At 47.6% G+C, this 14,814-nt stretch overlaps 1 protein-coding gene and 1 long non-coding RNA gene across 2 annotated transcripts in view; one reads left to right on the forward strand and one right to left on the reverse strand.

The window, feature by feature from the left end:
* LOC121851024 overlaps positions 1-5,347 on the forward strand; it is a 41,214-nt gene extending 35,867 nt beyond the window's left edge. The window contains exons 2-3 of the long non-coding RNA XR_006085818.1: positions 4,447-4,524; positions 5,283-5,347. This is a non-coding gene — a long non-coding RNA (uncharacterized LOC121851024). The remainder of the gene's footprint in view (positions 1-4,446; positions 4,525-5,282) is intronic.
* The window catches only part of LOC103190417 (calcium/calmodulin-dependent protein kinase type II subunit beta), a 103,573-nt gene that overhangs the window by 32,391 nt on the left and 56,368 nt on the right, over positions 1-14,814 (reverse strand). Inside the window, exons 9-14 of the mRNA XM_042344470.1 lie at positions 9,566-9,660; positions 8,755-8,877; positions 7,990-8,073; positions 5,304-5,346; positions 3,798-3,869; positions 262-299 (exon numbers count right to left, since the gene is read on the reverse strand). Of these exons, the coding sequence (XP_042200404.1) occupies positions 262-299; positions 3,798-3,869; positions 5,304-5,346; positions 7,990-8,073; positions 8,755-8,877; positions 9,566-9,660 (455 nt within the window). The remainder of the gene's footprint in view (positions 1-261; positions 300-3,797; positions 3,870-5,303; positions 5,347-7,989; positions 8,074-8,754; positions 8,878-9,565; positions 9,661-14,814) is intronic.

Consider the following 14,814-nt stretch of genomic DNA (forward strand, 5'->3'; position numbering starts at 1 on the left):
GAGACTTGCTATGGTTTCTACCACAATCAGTGACCAGTCAGTACAAAGGCATTGGTGCACACTAACAATTCCATCGTTTTCAGTCTAAACCTCTATTGTATTGTTCAACTGTGATAGCAGGCACTAAACAGAAGCCAGAAAATGCAACAAAAATTCTCTCTTTTTTTATATAAACACAAAGCGAAAAGTGGCGACTTTGGCAAAAGGGGTGGGCGGGGAACAACGACAATAACAATCTACCATTAAAGATCAAAAGCTTACCTTCACGCCATCAACCTTCTTGTTGAGTAAACTTTTAGCTGCTGTATTTTTGGGGAAAGAGAAAGAACAGAATTACTTTTATATGTCTCGATCGTGTCCATTTGATACCTGCCTACTTCTGTTTACATTGCTTCCCTCAACCAACCTCTGGCTGAAGAATAATGTAATAATAATAATCCTTGCATTATATTCTGTGAAGCACTTTGAAACGTCTCAAAGACGTGATAAGGCACTATATCAAATCCCGGATTATTATTATTTTTATTATTATTGCATTTGATATAGTGCCTTATCACGTCATTGAGAATATACTATAGCGTGGATTGACTATGTATTTTTGTGGGCGAAATGAAACCTGGTGCAGGAGGTGGGGGGAGAGGTAGGGAGTCGAGGAGTATTCCAGGGCACTCCTGATGACAGCACGGCCCAGCCAGGCTCATCATCCGGACCTGGAAGGGCAGACTAGTCATCCCACACGGTTCCTGTTAACCCTGCAAGCCAAAGCCTTAACGGGTAGGGGGTCCTACCTGGGCAACTAGCGGGAATGCTCTAAATGTCAAGCTGTGTGGTTTTAGCCGGTTAGAATCCAGCAGTTACCCCAAAGCACACTCTGGGTTCCCCCAAGCCTTGGCTCTTGCCAATCTGCACCTAATACTTTCCAGACTTAGGTGTGGAGGATCCGTCCCTCCAGGGAGAGGGGGACTGCGCATTCCATTCCAACAATCTAACTCTGGGATTTCCATGTGTAGGTGGGATGCAATATCTGTACATATTGACTGGGATTCTTAAACAATCAAATGTTAACAATCCAGTCTTGTTACGTGCAGTCAAAACGCAGAAATATCCACTCCAAGATTATATAAACACTGTTTGCTGATGTCCCTGAGTTAACATGTAAGACTGAGACAAGATCTAAGCTCTAACAATGTGCATTAATCCCTGTGCCATTCCCAACCAACCCATTTGTGCGACATCCGTTTAATGTGATGTGGCCACAGCGAAGGGAGAAGAAGAAATTTGGTTAGCAGAGTAGCAGGGTGTTAGAAATACAGAGATTTTTTTAAGCCTTGAGCCCTGGCTGTCAGCCTCCTTACCTTGCAGTAATGGGGGTGGAATCAAGGAGATGGAGGAAATCAAAAGAGAAAAGAAAAGAAATTATATCAGACACCGACCGGTCTCTCTCACAACAAATCTTCCCTGCGTGGTGAGGTTTTGAGTTGCCATTACTCCCACTCAACATTGGCTGTCCAGGTTTAGTTTTACGCTGGCAAGACTCTGTTCTGTATCCATTCAGACCTTTGAGAGCTGAATATCCGGTTCTCAATCATCTCCAAATCCCTTGTGCTCTCCTTCCCATTACCCATCCACCGTGAGTGCCCTCCCTGCCCTCTGCCCCTCCTGATCCCAGCTCCCAGCTCGGGTCCGAATCCCTGACTGTCCAGTAAAAACATGTAAGATCTTGTGTTAAAATACCTGCTACTGGTCCACGGAAGAAGGCTCATCGCCAGTTACAGCGGTGACAAGTAACATTGAGAGATGCACAAATCAGCCCCTCGCATGCATATTTGGGCTCCCAATTTCACATGCGACATTCACTGTTGAGAAGTGCATGCGAAACAAGGGATGAGACTCCAGAGTAACCAGAGCACACACAAAATACCGGAATGCACAAGTCTGTCTGAGGTTCGCCCCCTATTTCCTCTTCCTCTCCGAAATATTAATAGTAATAATCCTTGCATTTGATATAGCGCCGTATCACGTCTTCAAGATGTCTCTCGCGCTTCACAACCAAATTGTGGGTGAAAGGCGGTAGCCAATCGACCTAACAACTTGGTTCCAACTTACTGCTAGGTAAACAGAGGTGTGTGGAGTAAGGAAAGTTTCGCCCTGCCGGGAATCGAACCCAGGTCCGACTGCTTGCGAGGCGAGTGCTTTAACCACTGAGCTACAGGACTCTACGTGTCTACCTGCTGCGTGTTTTACTGACATCCTCACAGTAAGTGTAGACAATCCAACGCTCCTCTTTCGAGTGATGCCTGTCTGCAGGACGCCAGGGCACTGCTGATGGCACACCATCCAGCCTGGGTCTGACGTAAGGCACTCACCAGGAGCAGGAATTCCTCCCACTCAGCTCCTGTTAACTCTGGAAGCCAAAGCCCTAATGGGTAGGGTGATCCTAGCTGGGCAATCTGGTAAGAAGCTTGCCAGGCAGTGGTCATTGACACTTGCACACCTTCAGGGAGGTAGAAAACATCCAGTGACTTGAGGCTAAATGCAATTGGGTTCCCTCTTTCTCTCCCCAGTGTAGATTGTTGCTCTGTATTTGGTGGCCATGCTTTCAGCCACACCTCATCTCTCCTCCTTGCCGCCCCTCTTTGCCCTTTCTTCCAATCGTACCTGAAGACTTTCCTCTTCAAACATGCCTACGGTTACCTTCCCTGGCTCGACGTCAAACCCACGCCACTGTTAAGTGCTCCGAGACGCTACCCGCGTAAAGGGCACTGCATAAATGCAAACTGCTCTTGCAGATACTGGGGAAAGGATTTCTTCCTACCTCACCCTCCGTTCGACTGCCCCCACCCTGCTTGCTCCACCATTAAGCTTTCCATTTCGATGTCCAAACCTCTGGAACTACCTTCCTCACCCCTTCCTTGTCACCCCTCTCTGTCTGTCAAGTCTTCCCTTAAAACCTACCTCTTCGAACGTGTCTATGGTCACATTCTCCCCCCCCCCCCCCATCGGTGTCCGTCCTTGCTTTGTAAAGCGCTGCGAGATGTTGTTCCACATGAAAGACACTGTAATAAATGCAAGTTGTTGTTGTTCACCAACCCTAGTCAACTCCAATTCTTCTCTCCAGGTCAGTTGATCACTGGTGACTGTCTCAGGATATCTATCAGAGTCACAGTAAACCTAAAAGCAGTGGAAGCTAGATACAATACAGGAAGTGGTACCAAACGGAACTTCGAAGTTTTAACTATCCCCAAAAATCCAGCTTAAAACCCCTGCAACATTCGGCAGTAAAAACCCAGATCAAATACGCACACAAACATGATCTCCGAGAATTTCTGTGCAGTCACTTGCCACCTGTTTTAAACTTGCCCTTCAAAAGCTTGCCTGCTCTTTCTGGTAGCGCTCTAGAGGAATACTTAGAAATTTTACAGCGCAGATACAAGCCATTCAGCCCCAGCGCTGGCTATCTACCTTAAGAGCAAATCAATCCTTTCAGTCCACAGAACAAAACACATGAACACCGACTTGTCGTGTTAGCAGCGAGGAAAACATGCACTACCAGTCCGTCCATGCCTTCGAGAAGTCACTCAAATACAGGTTAAGTAAGCTACGAGACTGTACAAGCATGCTCCCCAGACATGCAGTTGGCTCTCTCTTTGGGCCAAGTCCCTTTGCCTTTTAAGTTAAGTATTTTTTCAGACAAATTAAATCCCAGACGACAGATAGATGGAAGAGTTGGGACCATTGGTGAGCCATGTTAAAAGCACATGCCCCCCCAGCTGCTGTGTCCGCGCGGACACCTCTACCTTGTTCTACGAGACCGATGGTGGTGCCAGCAGCAGCTGTCATTGTGGCGGGCGCAGTGGTCTGTCTGCCCACTATCGGTAGCAAGATGGTAATAGAGAGAAAGCAAAGGAAGAAGAGAAGCAAAACAAGTCAGCATCGATTGCGCAAACTATAATAATAATCTTCGCGTTTGACATAGCACCTTATCATGTGTTTGAGACGTCTCAAAGCGCTTCGCAGAATATACTGTAAAGTGAACGAGGTGTGCTTTGTGGGCGAAACTCGGCAGCCAATTGCACACAGCAGTGTCCCACAGTTATAGATTATATTTTAGGGGAAGGGATTATTACTCCCGGAAAAGCGATCCGTCAACAACCATGATCCTGCTTACTGCTGGGTAAGCAGAGGCGTGTGGAATAAGGAAACTTGCCTAAGGTTTCGCCCTGCTCGGGAATCGCACCCAGCTCCTCTCGGTTGTGAAGCAAGAGTGCGACAGGACTCCCAACACCGCAGTAAACGCACAAATCCCTTTCACCCTCAGGGGAGTCTTATAGGCACTGCTTGCTGTTTAGGGAACCCAGCAAGATTTTTGTGTTGACCAAAAACACAGCTAGTGTGTACAATTTCCTCTCTCTCACTCTCTCTCTCCTTTGTTTTCTCTCCCCACAGAACATCCCTGAGCCTCTGGCAGGAACCTGAAGCTGCAGAATACCACAAACGAGGCCGAGAGAGACAGACCGTGCAAAGGTAAAGAGCCGTTGCTCTCAGGGTTTGTACGTTAGTGCATTGAACGCTAGTTCCACTTGCGAGCAAGCTACTTGTTGCTTGTATTGGGAACCTGTGTGTTTGGGTCATGAGGCTGTGGTCAGTCAAACTCATTCCACAAGAGATGCCCGGTTCAATCAACCAACCAACCAAACTGGCCTGAGATTCAGGTCACCAGGCAGTCAAGGTTTCCGCTACTTCTTTACTTTGCAACACAATACAGTAAAACTGGCATAAGTCTGATCTGTATTAATCGCCTAAGTTACATCTGCCCAAGTCCTGTTCAAGAGTTGATAGTCTATGCAAGTCTGACATAACTCATACTTGGCATAAGTCCCAACCGATGGGACTTGGGTGAGGTTTACTGCACAAGAAACGTCCATTTATACATTGAGAGGATGTCCTGGCTGGGTGGGTGGGGGGGGAGGGCACAGAAAGATGACCGTAGGTGTGGTCAGAGAGGAAGATGTCTGCATTGAGGTGATTGCTCCCTGCCTGCATGTTTAACTCCGAATCCCTCCAGGGGCCGGAGGACGTCATTTATACCGGGGGGGAAACTTCCCGCTTGCGGAGCTCATGGATTGTGCTGGAGCAGAGTTCCCCCGGGTCGGTGTGACTGTGTCTAGGCAGCAGTGAACAGAAACTCACTGAGGTGCCTGGACCTCACTAGTGAGGCAGAGTTCCTCAGCAATAGATGGGACTATTACTAACTGTGTGTTCTTTTCAAACTGTGTTTACAGTGCGTGGACGGACAGGCTCACCTGAGAAGTTGCGTGTGGCCAGCATGGTGGTGAGGATCGCACCCTGGAAGAGGAAGGAGAAAAATGAAAATGAAAGCCAAGTTAATTTGGATCTGAGGCGAAAGGACTCGAGGACTGTTAAGAACTGTTAAGGTACAGGAAAGCCTCAACGCTCTTCAGGTTGGCATTTCATAATATCTCTGGGGATTTCCGTGTGTAGGTGGGACGCTTGGAATCCTCAGCTTGGTTTGGATGCTCTGAAGCACAGTGATAGGTTTCGGTATGTGTCGGAAGCCCGGCTGACCGCAAAACAAAATTCAATTCTGAGATACCTGGAGATGAGTATTTGAAGTATTTAACCATGTACCAGGAGTCACTGTTTGCTATCGGAACACGTGCTATGCCATTGAAAACCTGCCACGACTTTTGCTATTCATCCTTAGACATATATTTCAGCCCCTTGGGACGTCCTCCCGAAGTGAAAGGCGCTGTGCAAATGTAATCTTGTTGTTGTCGTCGTCGTCGTATATGATGTCTAACGACGAGCATTCAGCATATGTGTTTTGCTAAATTGCGAGCCACGGAATATGTTTCAGTGCAGTGCAAGGCACTGAGTAAGAAGCGCTCTACCTTGCTGGAGGGATGTTATATAAGTGCAAGTTTGTTGTTGGTGTGGTCATGCCATTTGACAAATGGGAGCATATTACTGAAAGCCTTTGACTATACACAAATTGTTTTACTGTTGCATTTTGTCGAATACGCTATTCTGCCAAAACCTTGGAACATGTCAGTCTTTGCAAGTGTTTGACTGAGTATTTGGGTCAAGTGTACAGTATTTTGGTCCGACAAGCTGTGGCAATGTGTCTGCAATCCCATGAATAAATGGCTGACGGTATTCTAAGCCTTAGAACATCTATTTTTCATTGCTGTGCTTGAATATTTGCGGTTGTGTAGCATTGCAAATCCCTCTTTATGTATATACCACAATACAGTACTCAACCAAAGGCGTGTGTGTGTGTATTACTTTACTAAAAGCCTCCAGCGCCTTGGCACGTCCTCCTGACGTGAAAGGCACAATACAATAACATGTTGTTGTCGACATACGCAGCCTGTTTTACAAGCATATAAATGTGTACCATTCTTTCTGCCTGTATAGAGCAATTTACACGAAAGGGGGTATTTATTTTGCATACAAAATGCGGTCACTCCACGGTACAGTAAGTCCTGTGAAGCGCTTTGAGATGTCTCAAAGACGTGATCACAGGCGCTTTATCAAATGCAAGGATTATTATCGTTATTTTGCTGTAGTGCAAGTCATTGATAATATCTGTTACTGTTTGTTTCAGCTACAGTACAAGTCTCTGAATGTCTATGTGCCTTTGGTTACCTATTGTGCTGTTTCGCAAACCTTGGGGACTCATTTTTGCTGCTACAATCCTGTTTATATGCAATCTGCTTCATTCTGAACCTTTTCAATGTGTGGGTTTTATTGTGCGGAAAACCTTAGATACCAGAACACTGATTACTTGTGATGCTATATTGCAATTGTACGCACTGCTTTCTATCACAAGGCCTTTACATGTCTATTATGCTACTAAGGTTATGTATGTACTGTGCTGCATCGTTTGGGGTTACTATCTGGTTATGCTGTATGTTTATTCAGCGCACTGGGACGTCCTCCTGACGTGAAAGGTACTATACAAATGTAATACGTTGTCGTCGTTGCACTGCAAAACTTGCAGCTATGAATGTGTCGAAAAGAAAATCGGGTACACTGTCTTAAGAAAAAGGTGTAGGTTTGTACACTGTTCTTGCAAACTGCTGTTTGCTTTGCTGCACTGCAATTCTTGAGCTGTGTATTTTGGAAACACCTGGAAATGTTATAATAATAATGATTATTGCATTTGATATAGCGCCTTATCGTGTCGCCGAGACATCCAAAGCACTTCACAAAATACACTGTAAAGTTTCAAAACTTAAGGATATGTGTTCTTTCAAAAGTAGAGGAATGTTGGGTATGAGATGTGTTTTGTTATTCCAAAAATGTGAATGTATATTTTATATGTGAGTCTCTGAAGGTATTATGTGTCGATGAGTTAATTGGAGATGTACCCAATTAATCTATAATTAATGTCTGCCTTTATATAATGTATGCCGTTATATATGTGTTATATGTTATATGTGAAGGTGCGATGCATGTCGGCTGACCAAAGAAATGGTCTATGCTACACATGGATGTTATATTGTATACTATGTCACTACAAGTGTTTGAAATAGTTGGCAAAAACACTGAAATACTTGGAGATGTGCCTTTTAAATGTGTTGAATTGTAAACCTTTTAAATGTGTGTGTTACATACAGTGAATGTTGCTGCAGTCAAACCCTTTAAAATGTTCCCCCCCCTAACACTGCAGTTCCTAGGATACAAATGTTATTATTGAAAGCATTCACATCTGTACTGTATTAATTATGCCACATTGAAAAACACCTGGAAGTGTTGTAATGATGATTGTTGCATTTGATATAGCGTCTTATCAGGTCTTTGAGACTTCTCAAAGCGCTTCACACCATGTACTGTGAATTGACTGTATTTTGTGGGCGAAACGTGGAAGCCAATTGTCCCACAAACAGTGGTGGATTGAGTGACCAAACTATTATTATTGTTGTACATGTTACTAACAGAAATGCAAGAGGGTTGGTTTCTTACCTTGAGTTTTCTCCTGGCGTTGAACTTCTTCAAACATTCTACGGTCTCTTGGCGATGCATCATAGATGCCACAGTGGATCGTTGCTGAAATATTAAAGAAAAATCCATGTTAGGATATTTAACATCAGAATTGAATGCGTGTATATGACTTGTTTGTCACTGTTCATTAACCAGTTTCCCCTCCTGAAAATACAGGAGGTCTGTCTTTTGTACTGTAGATGTTATATATTTTCATGTGCTGTGAGTTTTTATAAGAACATAATAACTTGCTGGGGCGAAAGAAGACCAAGGTTCATCTAGTTCACCTTCCACCATCCTGGCAGTCGCTTGTGCATGTCGTGTCCTATACTGTATCCTCTATTATTTCCTAACTGAAATCTTATCTAATTTGTTCTTGAAACAATCAACACTTTCTGCTTCCACCATCTGTCTCCCAAGGAAGCTGTTCCATAAGTTGACTACTCGCTCACTATCGAGGGAAGTATTGCTGTGCAGGTTTGTTTTGAATTAACCCCCCCTTCAATTGCAGGCCGTGTCCTCTGGTTCTACTGTTTAGTTCCCCTCGGAACTCTTATTATCTGAAATTTCATCACAAGTGCCCAGCGGCCGGGGCGGGGGGGACACGACGAAATGTTATCTTAAGTGGCGTTTCAGATAATTGCTGATGTTTGTGGTGTTGTCAATGAGATGTGTTTATTTCTAATTCCCTCCTCGTCCCCTCCACCAATGATGAGAGTTAGTTGTTGTGCACAGACAGCCACTTACGCAAACCCATGGGTGTTTGAGAGCTTCGGTTGCGGTGATGCGCTTGGCTGGATTAATGGTCAGCATCTGGTTGATGAGGTTTTTGGCCTCTGGGGTGACTGTGTCCCACTCAGGGGAAGGAAACTGTGGCAGAGCGGGGAGAGAGGAGAAAAACACACCAGCATTATTAATGGCAACACGGACAAAATAATTTTCAGCAAACTGGCTACGAAATACAGCCACAGTAAAGTGATGTAAGATGCTTTGAGACGTAATCCTAGCATTATATCTACCGGATAAAAAACATGCAATTGCTTGTACTTGTATCTTGCAATGTCTTCCTCTCTCTTTGTGGCTTTCAGAGCTCAGGCCTGGATGGAATAAAAATGTGCCTCCAAACCGTGACTTTGAGATGAAAACTTAACTCTAAAGAATCTTACTGAATCTTAACGTTACTCTTTGATTTCTTTCACAGCTTCACAAAGGCACTTAAGAAGGGCGTGACCATCAGGACTCCTGGTAAGTCTTGGCACAACACATTGGTTTATCTACAAATGATAGACACAGACAGTACAGTCCTCTAGGATGCTACTCTGTGCGAGGGAGGGGTACGATATAAATGTAAGTTGTAGAGTCTTTCAAGTCGGGATGACGTCCCAAAGAGCTTTACAAGACGTACTATAAAGTGCAGCAACTGTGTGTGTGTGTGTGTGTGTTGAGCAAATACTGAACTCAAATCCCTTCCCTTAAATGTTTTCAAGCAGAAATGTCCCGATGTCCGTCTCGAGACATGGCATAGCTGCTGGCAAAAAGTTGCTTTTGGTTTACGTACATCGTAAGCGCCAGCCTTGATCTGCTGGTAGAGCTTGTGCTGATCTTCATCCCAGAAAGGTGGGTATCCAACCAGCAGGATGTAGAGAATGACTCCTGTAAAACATAGAGGAGGGTGTGAGCAAGCCAACAGCAGCTCAATATCAATGTAACAATAATAATAATCCTTGCATTTGATTCCGCACCTTATCATGTTGTTGAGACGTCTCAAAGCGCTTCACAGGGTATACTGCAAAGTGCAGTGACTGTGTACGTGACTGTCAGAACAAAGAGCGAGGTGACCAGCAGCACAAAGCTCCTGCTGCGTGTATTGTTTCTCTGTGCTGTGCCGCACTCCTTGTACAAAGCTCAGACAATCTCATTGCTTTGGTGAGCTGTTAGTTGTGTGATGATTTGTCTGGTGGGGTGGGGGGGGGGGTTGTTATTTTGCTGCAGGTCCACTAGCAATGGCTGTTTTCTCGCTGTACCTCCCAGACGCCATTCTTGCCGGTTTTGGTCTCGTCCCCAGGGTTTGAGACCACCTGCAAGCGTCCGTCCGGCAGGTTGGGAGAAATGGGGGGGGACGGGAAGTGGAGTGGGGCAGATGAGGTGAGGGGTAAGAGCTTGGAGCAAGTGACGGAGCAAGAGAAGACGGATCATCGTGGGACCACGAGAACCACATTGAGGAACGACTCTGATACTCAGGGCAAGAGTTGGGCGTAAGTGGGGGGATTGGGGGGTGGGGAGTGAGAATGGTAGGAAACCAGCGAGTTACTCCATTGTGTGGGGCCTGCAGCAAGAGAAACAGGGAAACCAAATTTGTTTGAGAAAAAGTCTCGCATCATTCAACAGAACGGCTTGAAAGGCAATGGACCTGTTCAGACTTTGTGCAAGGGAGAGGCACCGAGGCAGCCCAGACTGTCCACATCTCTTGTGCCGCTGACGTTACTCTCAGTTTCGGCTCTTCAAGAGAGATAACAGTACGCCCCGAATCTCTGCAGCTTCACTGCCTCAATCCCTTCGTCTTGCCCCCCCCCCCCCGCCACTCCCACCCCCACTTTGCCCATCTTCAAATCGCACCTAAGGACCTTCGTCTTGGAACCGTGCCTTTGGTCACCTTCCCCCTCTCCCCGGCGTCAAACCACACCTCTGTTAAACACTCAGAGGAGCTACCCCGCATAAAGGGTGCTGTATAACTGCCCACGAAATACACAGTCACTCCACTTTAGAATATATTCTATTCATTCTTTGAAACATCTTTCCAACGTGAAGGGCGCTGCTATACAAGTGTAATTTGTTGTCTCAATGTGATAAGGCACTATATCAAATGCAAAGATTATTATTATCCAGCAGGGAATTGTATTGTGTGTGTGTGTGTTTGAGTCTGTGTACCAACCCAGATCAATCCGAGCCTCGTCGGGCCACTTACCACATGCCCAGATATCCACTGGTTTTCCATAAGCTTCTTTCCGAAGCACTTCGGGGGAGAGGTAGCCTGGTGTTCCTGCAAAACCTGGGGAACCCAAAGGAAACATTAGATTAGAACATAAGAAGTGCTCGACGTCCTCTTCCACTGTACTTTCCCGCCCCCCTCCTCCCCTTCTGACCCTAACTCCCAGCTCGGGGTCCAAAACCCCTGATTGTCCAGCGCCCCGGGAGGTCCTTCCGACATGAATGGTGCGATACAAGTGCGATTTGTTGTTGTTTCAGATGAAAAAAAGACCAGGGTTTGTCTTGTTCGCCTTCCATTTTCCCGGCACTACCTGTGCACTGTATCCCATAATGTTATTTTCTAAAAGAAAATGCAAGAGTCAACCCACTCTTTGGCCCAAAAAATACACATTACTTACATTAGGTACAGCATCTTTCAAGTCAGGAGGACGTACCAAAGCGCTTCACAGAATACGCTGTAAAGTGGAGTGGCTGTATCATGTGGGTGAAACGTGGCAGCAAATGGCACACATGTATAATTAATATATAAAATGCTTAAAAAATAAATAAAATGTATAAATAAATAGATCTATAAAACACATCTAAATAATAAATAGATTTATAAAATATATCTAACTAAGTAATAAACATAGTTTGAAAATATATCTAAATAAAATGTATAAATAACTAACTATAACTAACTATATATATATATATATAGAATGGTTGTGTGCAATTGGCTGCCGTGTTTCACCCACAAAACACAGTCACTCCTCTGTGCAGCGTATCCTGCGAAGCGCTTTGCGACGTCTCAATGAGGTGATAAGGCGCAGTGCCAAATGCAAGGGCTGTCGTTCTGACTAAACAACAACGTCACTTCGCGGTAAAGCCCTGCGGAAGCGCTTCGAGGGGTTCCGAGAACGCCGTGAGGCACCGTCAGGTGGAAGGACTATTCTGATAAGGTGAAGCTCGGGACAGTGCAGGTAAAACAACAGCAAATTGTCTGGAATGTCAACCTTTCGAGGCTTCAAACGCAGACGACGAACAGTCGTGTGTTTTTTTTTTGTTTTTTTTTTTCCGAGCGCGGCTCCAACCGCAAACCAGCACCAGGGCGCGGGAGAGGATTAGGGGTTCGGAAAGGTGGGGTTCGGAAAGAGGATTAGGGTTTCGAAAGGGGTTCGGGAAGATTAGGGTTCAGAAAGGGGGGGTTCGGGAGGATTGGGGTTCGAAAGGGGGGTTCGGGGAGAGGATTGGGGGTTCGGAAAGGGGGTTGGAGGATTGGGGGTTCGGATGGGGGTTGGGGAAGAGGATTAGGGTTTGGGGAAGAGATTAGGGTTCGGAAAGGGGGGTTCGGGGAGAGGATGGGGGTTCGGGAGAGGATTGGGTTCGGGAAAGGGGGTTCGGAAGAGGATTGGGGTTTGGAAAGGGTTTGGAGAGGATTGGGGTTCGGAAAGGGGTTCGGGAAGAGGATTGGGGGTTCAGAAAGGGGGTTCGGGGAGAGGATTAGGGTTCAGAAGGGGGGGTTCGGGAAGAGGATTGGGGGTTCGGAAAGGGGGTTCAGAAAGGGGGGGTTCGGAAAGAGGATTAGGGTTTCGGAAAGGGTTCGGGGAAGATTAGGGTTCAGAAAGGGGGGTTCGGGAAGAGGATTGCGGTTCGGAAAGGGTGTTCAGAAAGGGGGTTCGGAGAGGATTGGGGGTTCGGGAGAGGATTGGGGATTCGGAAAGAGGGGTTCGGGAAGAGGATTGGGGTTCGAAAAGGGGTTCGGAAGAGGATTGGGGGTTCGGAAAGGGGGGTTCGGGGAGAGGATTAGGGGTTCAGAAGGGGGGGTTCGGGAAGAGGATTGGGGGTTCGGAAAGGGGGGTTCGGGGAGAGGATTGGGGGTTCGGGAGAGGATTGGGGGTTCGGAAAGGGGGGTTCGGGGAGAGGATTAGGGGTTCAGAAAGGGGGGGTTCGGGAAGAGGATTGGGGGTTCGGAAAGGGGTGTTCGGAAAGGGGGTTCGGGAGAGGATTGGGGGTTCGGAAAGGGGGTTGGGGGAGAGGATTGGGGGTCGGAAAGGGGGGTTGGGAAGAGGATTGGGGGTTCGGAAAGGGGGTTTGAAGAGGATTGGGGGTTCGGAAAGGGGGTTTCGGAAGAGGATTGGGGTTCGAAAGGGATTGGGAAGAGGATTGGGGGTTCGGAAAGGGGGTTCGGGGAGAGGATTAGGGGTTCAGAAGGGGGTTGGGAAGAGGATTGGGGGTTCGGAAAGGGGTTTGGGAAGAGGATTGGGTTTGGGAAGAGATTGGGGAAGAGATTGGGGGTTCGGAAAGGGGGTTCGGGAGAGGATTGGAGGTTCGGAAAGGGCGTTCGGGAGAGAGGATTGGGGGTTCGGAAAGGGGGGTTCGGGGAGAGGATTAGGGGTTCGGAAAGGGGGTTCGGGGAAGAGGATTGGGGGTTCAGAAAAGGGTTGGGAAGAGGATTGGGGTTTGGAAAGGGGTTCGGGGAGAGGATTAGGGTTCGGAAAGGGGGGGTTCGAAAGAGGATTAGGTTTCGGAAAGGGAGTTCGGGAGAGGATTGGGGGTTCGGAAAGGGGGTTCGGGGAGAGGATTGGGGTTCAGAAAGGGGTTCGGGGAGAGGATTGGGGTTCAGAAAGGGGGTTCGGGAGAGAGGATTAGGGGTTCGAAAGGGGGTTCGGAAAGAGGATTAGGTTTCGGAAAGGGGTTCGGGGAAGATTAGGGGTTCAGAACGGGGGGGTTCGGGAAGCGGACTCGGGGTTGGGAAAGGGGGGTTCTGGAAGCGGACTCGGGGTTCGGATAGGGGGGTTGGGGAAGAGGATTAAGGGTTCGGAAAGGGGGTTTCGGGGAGAGGATTAGGGGTTCGGAAAGGGGGTTTGGGGAAGAGGATTGGGGGTTCAGAAAAGGGTTGGGGAAGAGGATTGGGGGTTTGGAAAGGGGGTTCGGGGAGAGGATTGGGGGTTCGGAAAGGGGGTTCGGAAAGCGGTTCGGCAGAGGATTGGGTTCGGAAAGGGGGTTCGGGAGAGGATTAGGGGTTCAGAAAGAAGATTAGGGGTTCAGAAAGGGGGTGTCGGGGAAGATTGGGGATTCAGAAAGGGGGCTTCAGTAAGAGGAATAGGGGTGCGGAAAAAGGATTGGGAAAGGGGGTTTGGGGAAGAGGATTAGGAGTTTAGATATTAGGGGTTCGGAAAGGGATTGGGTAAGAGGATTAGGGGTTCAGAAAAGGGGTTTGGGAAGAGGATTAGGAAAGGGGATTAGGGGTACGGAAAGGGTGTCGGGGAAGAGGATTGGGGGTTCGGAAAGGCGGTCAGAAAGGGGGTCAGGCGTTCAGGAAAGCAGTTCAGGTTCGGGAAGAGGATTAGGGGTTCAGAAAAGAGGGTCAGGGTTCGGGAAAGGGGTTCAGAAAAGGCGGCTCAGGTGTGAAGAGGTGAAGGGTTCGGAAGGGGTGAGGGACCGACCCAGAGCGGTGGGATCGGAAGGTGGTCAAAAGCGGTGGAGGGGGGGGGGGGAAAGAGGGGGAGAAGGGGAGTGGAAGAGGAGCAGGACTTACCTGGACACTTACCCGAAGCGTGATCCAGCGTAGCGTGTGGTGCGTGTGCATGTGCGGTGCGTGTGCGGTGTCGCGGTCAGAACACAGGAGACAAAGATACGCCCTCACAGGGGATCGCGCCGCTGACTCCATTTTATTAACACTCTCAATCACGTTTCCGCGACCGCTCTGTGTGGACCGATGTTTTATTTCCCCCCTCTCCCCCCACACACACACAAACACACACACACAATCCCAGGATTTTTCATCCTTACTTGTTTTAAATCCGGACGGGGGTCCGAGGGTGGGGGCGGCGCCCG

This window comes from Callorhinchus milii, unplaced genomic scaffold (genome assembly GCF_018977255.1).
Source record: "Callorhinchus milii isolate IMCB2004 unplaced genomic scaffold, IMCB_Cmil_1.0 Scaffold28, whole genome shotgun sequence".
NCBI lineage: Eukaryota > Metazoa > Chordata > Chondrichthyes > Chimaeriformes > Callorhinchidae > Callorhinchus > Callorhinchus milii.